At 48.3% G+C, this 14334-nt stretch overlaps 1 protein-coding gene across 1 annotated transcript; it reads right to left on the reverse strand.

Annotated features, from left to right (window-relative positions):
- Window positions 1-5201: 5201 nt before the first annotated feature.
- On the reverse strand, window positions 5202-7269 carry LOC101776798 (mini zinc finger protein 4-like). The gene has a single exon (XM_004973475.3). It carries the CDS (start codon window positions 6965-6967, stop codon window positions 6602-6604), a length of 366 nt encoding a protein of 121 aa, XP_004973532.1. The 5' UTR covers window positions 6968-7269; the 3' UTR covers window positions 5202-6601.
- Between the last annotated feature and the right edge of the window lie 7065 nt (window positions 7270-14334).

Below are 14334 nucleotides of genomic sequence, written 5' to 3' on the forward strand. Positions count from 1 at the left end.
GCTGAGACTGCTATCTACTGCTTCTATGTTGATGACCATGTCCTCACTGCCTTCCAGTCCGTCCTCCTACGGCGGATCATCACCTCGCTTCAGCAGGAGTTCGCTATGAAGGATCTGGGTGTGCTCCATCATTTTCTTGGGGTCACTGTTGAGCCTCGTCAGGCCGGCCTCTTTCTTCACCAGCGGCAGTATACTCTTGATATCCTGGAGCGAGCTGGGATGACTGACTGCAAAGCTGCTCCACTCCAGTTGATACTCAGGCCAAGTTGTCAGAGGCCGCCGGCACTCCTGTGACAGATGCTACTGCATACCGGAGTCTGGCTGGGGCCCTTCAGTACCTCACCTTCACCAGGCCAGATATCACTTATGCAGTTCAGCAGATTTGCCTTCACATGCATGATCCCCGAGAGCCCCATCTCACTGCTCTGAAGCGCTTACTCCGTTACCTCCGGGGCACTGTGGACTACGGCCTCCTTCTTCACCGGTCTCCCTCCACTGAGCTTGTTGTCTACACCGACGCTGACTGGGCCGGGTGTCCGGACACTAGGCGCTCTACCTCCGGCTACGCCGTCTTTTTGGGCGGCAACCTGGTGTCCTGGTCGTCCAAGCGTCAGCCGGTGGTCTCCCGCTCCAGTGCCGAGGCGGAGTACCGCGCTGTCGCTAACGGCGTGGCTGAGGCATCCTGGCTTCGGCAGCTCCTTGTCGAGCTCCACACTCCTTCTTCCCGGAGCACTCTTGTCTACTGCGACAACGTCAGTGCGGTGTACCTCTCCACCAACCCTGTTCAGCACCAGCGGACCAAGCATGTGGAGATTGACCTTCACTTCGTCCGGGATCGGGTCGCCATCGGCGATGTTCGGGTCCTCCACGTCCCGACCACCTCTCAGTTTGCTGACATCTTCACCAAGGGCCTCTCGTCACCCGCCTTCACCGAGTTTCGCTCCAGCCTCAACATCACCTGTGGCTAGTTGCGTCTTGGGGGGGCTTGTGTGTGTGCCTTTCTTTTCATGTCCAGTCTGCAACTCCGCTGCGTCGGTAGTTCAGACTGCGGGGGAGTGTTGGTGTACTATGTGTATTAGGGCCCAATAGGCCCATGTAAGACATCTACATAGCTACCCTCTAGGGTTAGCCCATAATCTATCTATTACCTTATAGTACTATGAGCTTTTAGTCTGAATTATTATGTTTGCCTCTTTCACACATCACCGACATCGAGTCCACGAATCCCTGATGGTGCCTCCGGGTGCCTGGCTGCCCTTCACGATCTAGTCCCGCTCTGCCTTCTTGCCGGCGTTGACCCTCCTTATCTCGGCGAGGACACCCTCCAGTTCCTGCATTGGTTTGGCATTTTATCTGCGTAGCACCTGGCGCACATCGGCGTGCTCCCGTAGGGCCGGCAGCCGCCGCCCGCGCAACTCGCCGCGCTGCCGCATAGATTGCGTAGGCCGGCCCTAGCTGCTCAAAGGCCCGGGGAGGATGAATAGCTTCACGCATGATCTGTTTGCTAGTTTTGGGAGGAGAGCAGGCCTGTGGAGGCCCTTATCTAGAGGGGAGGGGGGCGGCCGGGTCCGACCCTTTGCACACACCTTTTCGAGTCGGAGTCGAATCCAGTTGTTGAGCCCGAGTAGGTTTCCTAGCTTGGGTCGGATCGCCTCTCGCACTTACGCGTGGGCCTCTAGCCCGGCGGCCTGTTATTGCCTCGCTCTGTTCCCGGCAACAGCATGTGTGGCCTGAGGCCCTCCCTGAGCTCGTCGGCGCGCCATCTACGGAAGCCGCCGCCAGCGGCGCGCTGCCGTGTCGTCACTTCCTTTCGACACGGTCACGTGAACATGAGATCGAGCTGAAAAAAAGATCACATCAAAGAGAGAGAGAGAGAGAAGAGAGAAGAAGAACCCGATGAAATCTCTGAAGAAATAATGGTTCTGTCCGGCAGCCACTAGTGCAGGCAGCGGACGCACTGTTGGCGACATCAGTGGAGGAATGCGAGCGAAAGGACGCGACGGATACAGATCTCGATGGAACGGAGTCGTGCATGCTGTCGCGGCAGGAGTATATTCCGCGTGTGAGGGTCGGAACCTGAGTTCCGTTCGTGTTAGGGTTTATCTGGTCGGCGCGTGCGGCCGTCGGCCGGTCAGTGGTGGAGAACACGTCGGAGTCCTCGTCCGTCGGGCTATCTCCAAGCGCAGACGTGCGGGGAAGATCTTGCCGTATGGGGAAACAAGATAGCCGCGAATATGTCTGGATTGTTGTTATTGGTCAGGGGATGATCGATTAATCGCCAAAGTTGGAAGAGTGGTAGGGAGTAGAGGAGATGACCATTCAGTTCTGGTTGTAGGAATCTGAACAAGTTCCTGCATCCCAGATTGAATAGGGATTAGGACGCTAGGGTGCAGGAAGGAAGCTTCCCATGACGATTGAAGAATTCTACATGCACACACAATGATCACCGGTAAAGATCGGAGACTTTTTTTTAGCAAGGGTAACGTGTGTAGAGAGAAGATCGTTACCGGCTTTCCTTTTAGCAAGTTGCAAGTGTCCGAAACGCAAATGAAATCGAAGGGACGTATGCTTTTCTTGGAAGTATATTTTTTTTAAATCACACAACATAGCTGCTCATATACACGCACGCATACTCACCTCTTGTGGTAGTGCGGCAGCACGATCAAATTGAAAAAGACTTTGGCTATATATACTAGACAGCACTCCGTTGGCAACATCTCATTTTTACCGTACAATTTGGATAAAAGGGTTTTTATTACAGGATTCTAGTCGGTAGAATCTATATATGATTCCGATCAACACAATGTATGGTTCTACATTTGATTTTCATATTTCAGATTCTATAATTGCGATCTTTCATAACATATACTACCTTCATATCGTTTTATTTGGCGTTGGCTAGTTCAAAAATGAATCCTGTAATATTATGAACTAAGTGCTCAACAAAATGAACTATCCAGCGTCAAATATTATGAGCCGGAGGTATAGTAGTACATGCGAGCTTAAGTGTATTATGAGCCGGAGGTAGTACATGCGAGCTTAAGTGCTCAACTCATACATTTGTTAGGTTCCTTTTGCTGAAGCAAATTCACTGGGTTAAAACCTCTGCCTCAACATGGATGCTCATATTTTTGGCTAAATATTTTTTTGAGTTTGCACATGACGTGTCCTAAGGCAAATGCAGTGACTTCTTCGATTTCAAGATCTACCATTTCGGTCTCCGAAGTGCCATTACAGGAGTTAGTTTGCGTGCACACATGCTATTGTTTTTGTTTATACTGTATCCTAAAAATAAGCGCCGAGAGAATCATAGGACATTGCCGAATTGGTGTATATCCTCTCTTTTTCAGCCAACTATGTAGCAATTGTGCTTCATATACATATGAATAAAAAGCATACATATATAGGAACCCATACTTCCATTGTCGTTCAAATTCATATTGTTGGCCTTAGCTTTTGCTATTTGCGACCTACCTTGTGAAGGTAGTCTTGCCAAAGCTAACATGACTACATGATTCATTTCTGAAATCGAGAGAGTCCAACAAGCGAAGAAAGTAGTGCAGTAGTAACGCGTACTCCTGCTCCTGTTTCGGCAAAGCACTAACGCACGCACGCCACGCGACTTTAAATGATGCCGTACAAAAGATGATTCAATACTCGATTTATTTTTTTCCACATCTATCATTTCCAATCGAGTAAAAGGTATGACCGGCCCTCCAGCTGCACATTTAATTCTCAAAATGCACATCCACCTCCCTAAACTTGCTAATCACATCTACCTCCCTAAACTTGCTAATCAGTTCACATGAGATCCAAATCACAGGTATCCACACTAAGGGGGTGTTTGTTTTTTAGTGCCTCCTAAAATTTCTATCACATCGAATGTTTAGATACTAATTAGGAGTATTAAATATAGACTAATTACAAAATCAATTGCACAGATGGAGACTAATTTGCGAGACGAATCTATTAAGCCTAATTAGTTCATGATTTGACAATGTGATGCTACAGTAAACATGTGCTAATGATGGATTAATTAGGCTTAATAGATTCGTCTCGTGAATTAGCCTCCATCTGTGTAATTAGTTTTATAATTAGCTCATATTTAGTCATCCTAATTAGCCTCCCAATATTCGATGTGATATAAATTTTAGGAGGTCTTAAAGATCCAAACACCCCCTAAAACTACTTGCGTGACACGCTGACTGTGTAATGACGTGTGGAACCTACGTGTCAGTTCCACCATCTCCATGTAGCGAGCCTCGAGTTGCTTCTCCTCGTGGGACGAGGCGGCGACGCGGTGGCCCCAAGCGGAGCATCTCAAGCTCAGCCTCTTCGCCCGTCGCCGCTGCCCAACCTCGCCTCATCCATCTCGCCGCCGGAGAGCACCACCCGTACCCTTCCCACGGTCACTGGCGCCCGCCTCCCCTTCTCAACGGCGGCCCGAAGCGGCGCCGCGGGGGGCGAGCCCCGTGGCCCGTCTTGGCAGACGACGGTGGCGGCCCGGTGAGGGGTGCACAGCGCCCGCTGTGGCCCTATGCGGGACGACGGCCCGACGCGAGGTGGACGGCAGCAGCAGCTCAGCGCAGGCACCCGGCGGTGGCTGCGGCCCTCTGCGAGTGGAGTGGACGGCCATCTTGTAGCAGCGGCGCGTCCGCCCCGACGCTCGTGTGGGCACGGTGGCGGCGAGGTCGTCGATCTCCTTGAGAGGCACGCAACATGCGCCCTGCCGCGCAAGTGAGGTCGAGATCTGGTTCGGCATGATGCCGCGGCAGCGGCGGCCCCGCAGGCGGCTGGACAGGGCTACGGGCCACCACAGGCCCCTCTGTTCCGTCGCCCGACCTCACCAGCAGCCTCGAGCTCGAGCGCATCCCGGCCGGCGGCCATGGAAGGGGACAAAGAGAGAGGAGAAAGGGATGGGAGAGAGAAAGAAAGAGAAACTACATGTAGACCCTACTTATCAGGTCCATGCAGTTTAACACAGATTATGGTGATTTGGATCTCATGTGAACTGATCAGCAAGTTTATAGATGTGGATGCATATTTTGGAAGTTTGAGGAACCGGATGACACTCGCCGCAACTTCGAGAGTTGGGGTACATTTTACTCTTTCCGATCATTCACCGTCCATCGCCAAACCACAAACCAAAAAGGGAGAGAAGGAAAAAAAAACAATGTACACGCACACAATGACACAGCACAAACACACGAGAGAGAGAGAGCCCGGCCTCCATTCATTTATAACGTGCACAATTAACGTTACATTATTGTCGCCGTGCTGCTCTTTTATGCCGCTGTCGACTCGACCGGCACGGCACGATCGATCGAGCCATGACGACGCGATGCACGCACGCACCCGCGCACGCCATCTAACTTTTCCTCCCACATAAATGTCAAAATAAAATTTCGTCGTGTCCACAGACCACAGGCCCGGCCGCACCATGAATGGTGATGAATACTGTAGAGCTCTTCCCTCTCCTCGATCGATCGAACCCGGCCGGGCCGCGCCGCCTATTTATTGGGCCAGAAAAAAAAACTTTGCAATAAGCGAGCATGCAGGAGTACGTGTCAAACGGATTTTTAAAACCTTGTTGTTGTCGTGGTACTGCTGCTACAGCAGCAGCAGCAATTTATTGTGATATTAACTTATGCACGAAATCAGTATAGGGTTGTTCATGGTATGCAACTATGCATATGGACTGCACGAAATCAGAGGGTTTTGTTCCTAAAGAAAAAGGACAGAGTTTTGTACACTGGATTCTCGTACCAGCTATAGTTGTTATTATAGTGCTTTTTTAGGAATATATACTGTAAATGGCTAGTACTATAAGCGTGCATGCATAATTAATTCTATTCAGTAATTCATCCGAGAGTTATTAGGGGTACATTAAATTTTATAATATTGGTACTATCTTGTCTAAAATTTTCTAAACGAACAGTTTTTCTGGGACGGAGGGAGTAATGTCTAGAGTGAAATATAACATAAAAATATTGTATTGTAAAAAAGACCGAAGAAAATTAAAGAGCTCATTTTTATTTTTTTTAATGCCATGTATTCCCTCCATTTTAAATATACGACATTTGACATATATTTAAAAAGGACGGGGGTATGCTTTTTACATGAGGAATCAAATCAGCTTTATATATATCCGTAGAAAAAATGTACTTGACTACTTGACCACTCAACTTGTAAAACAGTAAATATATGTACTTCATGGACAGAAAAAGAGGAGGGGGGAGAGGCCGGGAGACAGGATATGAATTCATCACTCATGCATAGTGGCCTGACAAAGGCTTGTTCTGTAAATCTCGGCCGGCAAAGCCATCATAGAAACTCAATAATCACATGCAAAAAGGAGGACGCAGGCATACAGAGACACGGGGAGCGTGTGATGAATCGGTACTACTACGTTACAATAATACTCCATTGCAAGAAGAAAAAAAAGGCAATAATAATTCAGGCAAGAGAGAGACATGATCGATCGAGCTAGCTAGCTAGTCAGAGAAAGAACGAAGAAGATGGGTGCCGCGAGTTGCACGCATGGGCTTTGGCAGTTTGGCACCTGCGATTGCGTCGGCTGAGTGAGAGATCTTTGCTTCTACTACCTGGGCGTGGTGCTGGACGCCGAGGACTCCGGCGAGCAGCGGCCGTCGTCGCCGCCGCCCCAGCGGGCAGCGGCGCCGGCGCCGCAGCAGAGGCAGCAGCAGCAGCGCTGCACCACGCGGCGGTGGAAGCTGCGGTGGCACCCGCACGCCGCGCAGCGGAGCGCGGCGGTGGTGCCTTCCTCCCCCTCGGCCAGGAATTCGCGGCACCCGTCCACGGCGTGCCCGCCCATGCTCGCCGCGTGGTTCCGCCGGCACTCCCCGTACCGCACGCCGCCGCCGCCGCCCCCGCAGCACCCGCCCGCCAGGAGCGCCTCCGGCGGCGGCGGCGGGTGGCACCTCCTCAGGATCACCATCCTCTTCATCACCACACAGCCAGCTACTAGTCTACTACTGCTGCTACTATTTCTTGATCTCTCTACCCTCTCCTCCTCCTCCTCCTCCTCCTCCTCCTAGACACACACACACACGGGTAGACAACAGCAACAACCTCTCTTCTTGCTTGGCTCTGAATGGTCGAGGGAGAAGAGATAGATTATGAGAGGAGTAATGGCTAGCTAGCAGCCCTGCATCTTGTGGTTTGACGAGTACTAGAGGGCAGGCGAGGGAGATCGAGCAACGGCTGGCTGCCCTAGCTGCAAGCTAGATCAGAGAGCAGACACGCGCAGATATTTATAAGCCCAGCTTGGCGATGGCGCGCGCCCACACACGCCCACCTACACGCACCTAACGCCCGCCCGCCAATGGCTTAGGTTGTTGGACATGCTGGGGGGGGGGGGGGGGGGGGGGGGGGTGCGTAAAGCTCCCCACATGCATGACCCTTTCAGTCACGCCTGTCTCTGTGGATGGATTAGCTTTAGCTAGGAGACGACCTCATGGCGCGGGGCTGGCCGAATTGATGGGTCCAGCCAGTTCCACCTCACCCCCCGCGAAACCCAGCTGAGCATGCGTGATACTATGATAGTACTAATAAGCTACACCTCAGACGTATTTAATTCTTAATTGACGTATAATTATTGTTATTATTGTGGTTGCGTCCATATGCTCTTATGAGTGAACCAAAATGCTTAATAAGAACCAAAATTTGGTTTGGAGGAGTGATTCGGTTTCTGAGCGACAAATTAATTTCTAAGGGTTACTCCCTCTATCCTAAAATATATGCATATGAGCAAGTTGTGTGTAGCAAGAAGTAACCCATTATATTTGAGGGAGGTAATACCCACTAGACAAAAACAAAATGAGCAAATGGCTCCTCACTGTAAATCTATAATGTTTAGACTACAATTACACACATCTTTGCTAAGGATGGGTGGAGATGCAGTAAGTCTTAGAATGGCGGTTTGTGCGCTTGAGGAATTTCTATTCATGTTTTGGTTTAAAAATGTCTTGTCACCACAGTCGTTCGTATTAATGAACGGTTTTGTACATCCTAGGATGACATTTTTTCCCCATTATAGAATGTCTAGTTGCTCTCTTACTTTCATGGCCATATATTCCCACACGGTTATCAGACCATTGTAATAACACCCCCACATTGAATTATCCCACAATGGTTCCTAGTACGTAACCGTGTTTTTCTTGATCTCATGTACCTCTTTGTATCTTAGTACAGCCTTAGGACTTACTGTATAGTGCTCTTAATTGAGTAGGGAGGGCATACTGATTTTACTCCAATATAAGATCAGCCGTGACAAAACATTTTAAATCTAGTAGTAGCATTATTGCTGTTTCTCTGTAGTGTTTTCCCTGAAAACAAAAACATATACAGTACACAAAATAAATGTGATGAAATGAACCTAAGATGTGGGGCCACACCTGCTGATGAGCTGATGTGAAGGATGCCACAACGGTGGAGCGACACTGCCAGCCTAGCGCGACGGCGAGGTGGGCAGCTGGAACGCTTGCCTGTTGACCGGTTCTCCGATCTCCGATCCATCTGGTGGGAGGCCGGCCTGCTAGCTGCCCTGCACGCGTGTGACCTCAACGCCATGGCAAGCAGGCAAGCAGGGTCGTTCTCCGCTGCCGCGCGCTCCACTGTTGGATGGATTTCCTTCGCTGTTGCGGCATGTGGTGAGCAAATGGGAATGTGCGCACGATTGGGAGAAGGGAAATTGAATGGCCGACCAGGCCAGATTCCTTGCCATCGCCTGATAGATCCTAAGCAACAAGAGTCTCCATGTTCAGTTCTGTTACAACCAACGCCTGCACCTACTTGGCATGAAAGGAGGTGGCCAAACCATCACTGCCTCCCTTTGTTATGATATGCTTAGCATAAAAATCTCTCAGAAGTAGATCATTTTCGCAGCGGTTCGCTTACGTGTCCGATAGCACAAACAAGGGAAAGGAGCTCCAGCCTGGGTGGCAAGCATCAAAGCCTGTAGCCCCAATCCCACGTAGTGTTCAAGCTATCATTTTTTTATTAAAAAAACAGAGGGGACTGGTAAGGCCGGTAGGCCGAAAGCTGGCTGAAAGTTCCAACATGTGGATAAATTTTGACTAGAAATTTGAAAATCTGAACAAATTCCACCCCAAAAACTCCATGCACCTGAAGATGCATGGTAGCAGGTCACTGTGTAAAGGCACTGCACTATGTATTTAGTATTTTTAATTTTTTATAGAGTGAGCTGAAATCCAAAAGAAAATTCAAACGGCAGCAATGTTAAGTCCATGGTCCCGTGCTCTTGGCGATACATTGCACTAGCGTCCCTGTCCTAGACGTAACGAAACCTGCTTGGCTCTGAAACCATGAAGGCACTGTAGAGCACAGCAGAGAGATTGGCCTGTACGTAGAGCTAGCTGGTCCCGGGTTTGGTTCGTTGGCCCATCAGCCGAATCGGTGTGGTGCCGCTTCGCTTATTTCCAAAAACGTTTTGCAGACCACCGTCTCAGAAAGGCCGCGCCATGCATTTTGTTTTTAAGATAGAAAATTGAGAAGGGAAAAAAAATACATGCTAGAACGTGCTGAAATATTGAGGAATTCGGCTTGCATAAACTGGATACAGTGCATTTCGATTGTACAGGTCTGGATCTAGCCCTGGTCCTGCTCCAAGAAGTGGGGCTCCAAGCTAGCTAGCTTATGCGGCAGCAATGCATGCAGCAGGGCCAGCAGCATTGGCCTCATTGAAACACATAAAAGTACCGCACTTGGTTGAAGGGTAATGCGTATTGATTTACTTACTGCCGCGGTTGTCAGTTCCAGCACATTTAAACCTGCACCGTACGCACGTTAAGACGGAGATTTGGTCCACAGTGATCTACAAATTGAAATTCTACGGTCTGGAAAACACAAGTGGAGATGCTATTCTTACTTTTCTTTTCGGAAAAAAACAAGTGAAGATGTTATTGGCAAATGCGAAACAAGTTTTTAGTGTGTACTTACTGCAAAATCAAATGTAGAAGATTGCACTCTAAAACAGAGATTTTTACGAGGTCTTCGAGTTTGATTTCAATTGGAAACCTACATGAATAAAGAATGTTGGAAACTTTGCAACGTAACATTTGGATACGAAACATGAATAATACAAGAATTTTAGGCGAGAGACGCGAATCAATGTTTCGAAGAGGTTAATCTTTCAAAAAAAAGTTTACAAAAAGTTAGACATATCATGTTAGCTTTTGTCTAAAATTCATATAGATTGAGGTATTACATAGGAATTCTATAGGATTCTGGGACACCCAATCTTTTTTCCTAAAGCAACCTATATCAGAAAAAACTCTTGTATACGTAGGAATGAAATCCTACATAATTCCTCCACCGGTCCTTTTTTACCCAAAAGGGGAGCTAAGATTTTTCTTCATCAAAGGAATAAAGGGTATTCTGCAATTAAGCGCCGCGCGTACACGTTTTCGACGCGTGAAACGTGCAACGCTGCTGCCGCGGCACGAGAGAAGAGATTCAGCCGAAGCGGCCGCCATTGGGCAGTTGGGCACCGAGAAAACAAACGGCGGACGCACGACACGGTGGGCGCTCGTCCGGCCGGCAACCAAGGGCAGGGGGACAACGGAATATATCCGCCGGCCGGCCGGTGGCCACTGCGTGCGCGAGTGTGCGGCAACACCGGACGTGAGAATTCCGTCGAGACGACTGGCACCTCCGCGCCGCTCACTTTTGCCTTTCGGCAACCGGTGACATCGACGCGACGTGCAAGATATCGCGGTGTTCGGCTCGCGTCATTCCGATTCGATCCTGCGAGGCGTCGCCGGAGTGCGCCGCGGTTTCTGGCGGCCTGGCTGCCCGATCGGGTTGGACGATAGGTACTCGGGTGAGATTTTGTGACAGCGAAGCGAGCACGGGCGACGAGACGAGAGGAGAGGGGACTCCGGGACGGGACGGGACGGCGAGGCCAACAAAAGCTCTCGCCTTTGCCGCTTTGGCACTTTAGCCCATCCCGGCCGCGGTCGGCCGGCCGTGCGGCGTCGTCGGCGCGGTCGCTGTCGCCGTATCTCCCGATGACGCATCGATGCCGAGACAAAGCTTCTGACCGTGAACCAACACGCCACTCCGGCGAGGCAGACAGACGGCTGCACCATCCTTCGGAGCGTGCGATTGCAGCGGCAAGTACATCATCAGCAGGCGCCCTACGGGGCAGCGACAGGGGCGATGCCTTTGTGGCCTGCGGGCGCGGACCAGTCACTGTTCATGTTTACATGGCCTTTCTTCTCCATCACATCGGGGTCGCCTCGTGCCGACAGAAAAGCCGGGAGGGCGTCGTCCGTCAGGGGCCAGGACGGAGCCTCGTCGTCGTTGACGAATGTAGCATCGGTTGTTAGGCCAGCAGTTCAGCTCTGTACTGTACCGCTTGACTGAACACGGATGGCAACGGCATTTCAGTGCAGAAAATGAGCAGTGCTAAAAGAAAGTCTCCCGGTCGATTTTCTGAACTTCGGGACCAAAGGTTGATTTTCTAAACTTCAACCATTCTTATAGCACCGCAACATTGGTACCTTTTGCGACATTTAGATGGCAATGATAACTGTGGAACACTGGCCGTTATAACAACTTATAACGCCCAAAGCATTGAAAACTAGCAAGATGCCTGCGCAAATAGCACATGTAGCTAGCTTTTTATACCAATATTTGAATGTTTTATTTCATAATAAATGGATTTAAATAATTGTATGTAGTTATTTTATTGTAACAGATCAAGATATTATCATATTTTTTATTGTTATATTTTGTGGCGTATCTTTTTGAACTTGAATTAAAGATGAAAGAGCATACCTTATATAGAAATATATTTATTTTTTGTATTTACTGAAGAAACAAAAAGATTTATACATTTTTTGCACGGATATTTTTTAGATTTTATTGGTGATGTACATTTTTTTTATGTTTTTGTTACAATGATAAAATATCCTTATGTTTTATTAGTAGAATGCTCAATATATTCTATAGAAGTAATAATTAGAATTTAATTTCGAGTTTCACCTCTTTACTTTAGTTGTTATTATATCCACATCTTTTTTTCCTTTGTTCTCCAATATATCAATGGTTGCTACAGTCCTCTACATGCATCATCTCATTTTGTCTCAAGGTTATTGCACCTTTTCCCATTATGAACCCGGCGCTTGGGTGAGTAAATACGTTGTTCTGGCTAGCAAGCTATATCCTTAGTCTTTGTGCTCATCCCCCCACCCTCTCTCTCTCCAACTTTTGCTCTGAAGGAGCGTTGCCCGCTACGTTGTGATCATCAAAGACGCATCCTTGATTGTGACTGTCGTTCCCTCGTTGAACACTACGTGCAACATGCTATGGCTCGCACACCAAACATTCATTTTTGAGTTGGTTTTTTCAAGATCACACCATCACTCTGCAATGACTCTAGGTTGGTTCTTCTCTTCTAAATTTTTTCAACTCTCGACCATCCATTAAACTCAATGCTGCATACTAAGATATCGCCATCTTGTTGTTTCTCATCATCATTGGTGGTGATTGTCATGCTCGATGGCAAGGACATTGTTGTCTAAATTGGTTTATACTTGATCAGGTGACTGGGTTGGGATCATGTCGTTTCTATGAAATGGCTGCACTTACTAAGTGGACTGACTCTTCCGACTTTCTAGTTTGAAATCACTTGTTAGGCCTCATTTGAGAGGTCTCTGGCTTCTCCGTTTTAGAAACGTTTCTTGATAGCCAATGAAGCTAGTTTTATTTCTGGCTTCACCGCCTTCTTGTTCATTCTGGAAACGGCTCCTGGGAGCCATTTTACTATAGTACGCATGGAAGCTAGAGCTAGAGATGGGAAAAGAAATCCTCCCAAATGGGCTCATAACCCAACCTCTATTATATTCTATATTTTTCTTGTGCACTTCCTCTTCGGATGTGCTATCCAGATATGCTAGCTTCTTCATTGACAAACCATTATTTTTCTCCACGATCGTCATTATCACCCTCTTGAAATCAGATCTATGCTAACTTTTTCTTCTCTTTTTCTTTTGATACAGCTTCATGGTGTCTCCACCATCCCGTTGTTGTTCTCTTCTTCTTTGTCATAGCAACTCTATGTTATTTTTAAATTAGGATTTTTCTTAGAACCACTCATATCTCTAGAAGCCATCACTTCCGGTACCTCTGCAAACCCATTGTTGTGCCTTTGCCACATTTGTTAATGCATGCATGGAAGCTCCACTTTGCATTTCAATGGTGTATATTATTTCCTCTTTCATTTAATGTGGTAATTCCTAAGTTGTCTCCCAACACCACTGTTGCTTGGATTTAATGAGTATCAATAATTATCGATGGATGATGCATGGATGACCTTGGTACTCACCATGGCGATGAGCGCAAGGTGGGAATTGGCATGAAAAGGAACATATAAGGTGTTAGAGAATGAAGAACTCCCGTAGGGAGTGATTGGATGAAAATGATTCTCTTCTATATTGATTATTGAGTCACTGTTACATTTATACAGGATGAGGGGGTGTGAAGGCATCCCTTACGAAAGAGTGTGGCCCTTTCGTGAAGGGGTGTGGCCCCTTCGGAGTAATTACATAATTATCTCTTAATTACATTCTTAAGTAATTGATCACTTGATTAGTGATTCGTAACACTCCCCCTTGATCAATTGCTTCATGTAATCTTGTAAACATTATTTGTATAGCTCCTTCAAAAACCCTGTGGGAAAAATGTAAGGAGTGTGTGTCGGGCATGCACCCCAGGCCCACGAGTAGATCCTGAACGGCCCACTAAGGGACGTACTCGGATATGACCAAGACAAGGGGATAGGCGTATCCTACTCGGACTAGCCAAGTATGTAGAACTCTGTAATTGTACTCGACTAGGACTCGGACTTGTAACCCTGCCCTCCCGTGTATATAAGGGCGGGCAGGGACCCCTCAAAGAGAACAACTCTAAGTGCATCTAAGATCAATACAAACAAACACACAGGACGTAGGGTATTACGCGATCTAGCGGCCCAAACCTATCTAAATCGTGTTCCTTGCGTCACCATTGACTCCTTGATTCTCGACGGCCCTTACCGCATAAAAGGCCACCTAGGGTACCCCCTAGGTGGGTTGCCGGTCTTAAACATCGACAGCTGGTGCGCCAGGTAGGGGAGCTCGTTGAGTTTCTCAGCGCGAACTTCACCATCGAAGCGGGCGCAACCTTCATTTTCGGATCCTGGCTCTGCATCGCCGACGGCGCCAGGTCGTTCCAGTGCCAGATCATCAACGTCCGGGAGAAGAAATCGGAGGATTTGGTCAGGAAAAACCAAAATTTCAAAGTTAACAA

Source organism: Setaria italica, chromosome VI, assembly GCF_000263155.2.
Source record: "Setaria italica strain Yugu1 chromosome VI, Setaria_italica_v2.0, whole genome shotgun sequence".
Lineage (NCBI taxonomy): Eukaryota > Viridiplantae > Streptophyta > Magnoliopsida > Poales > Poaceae > Setaria > Setaria italica.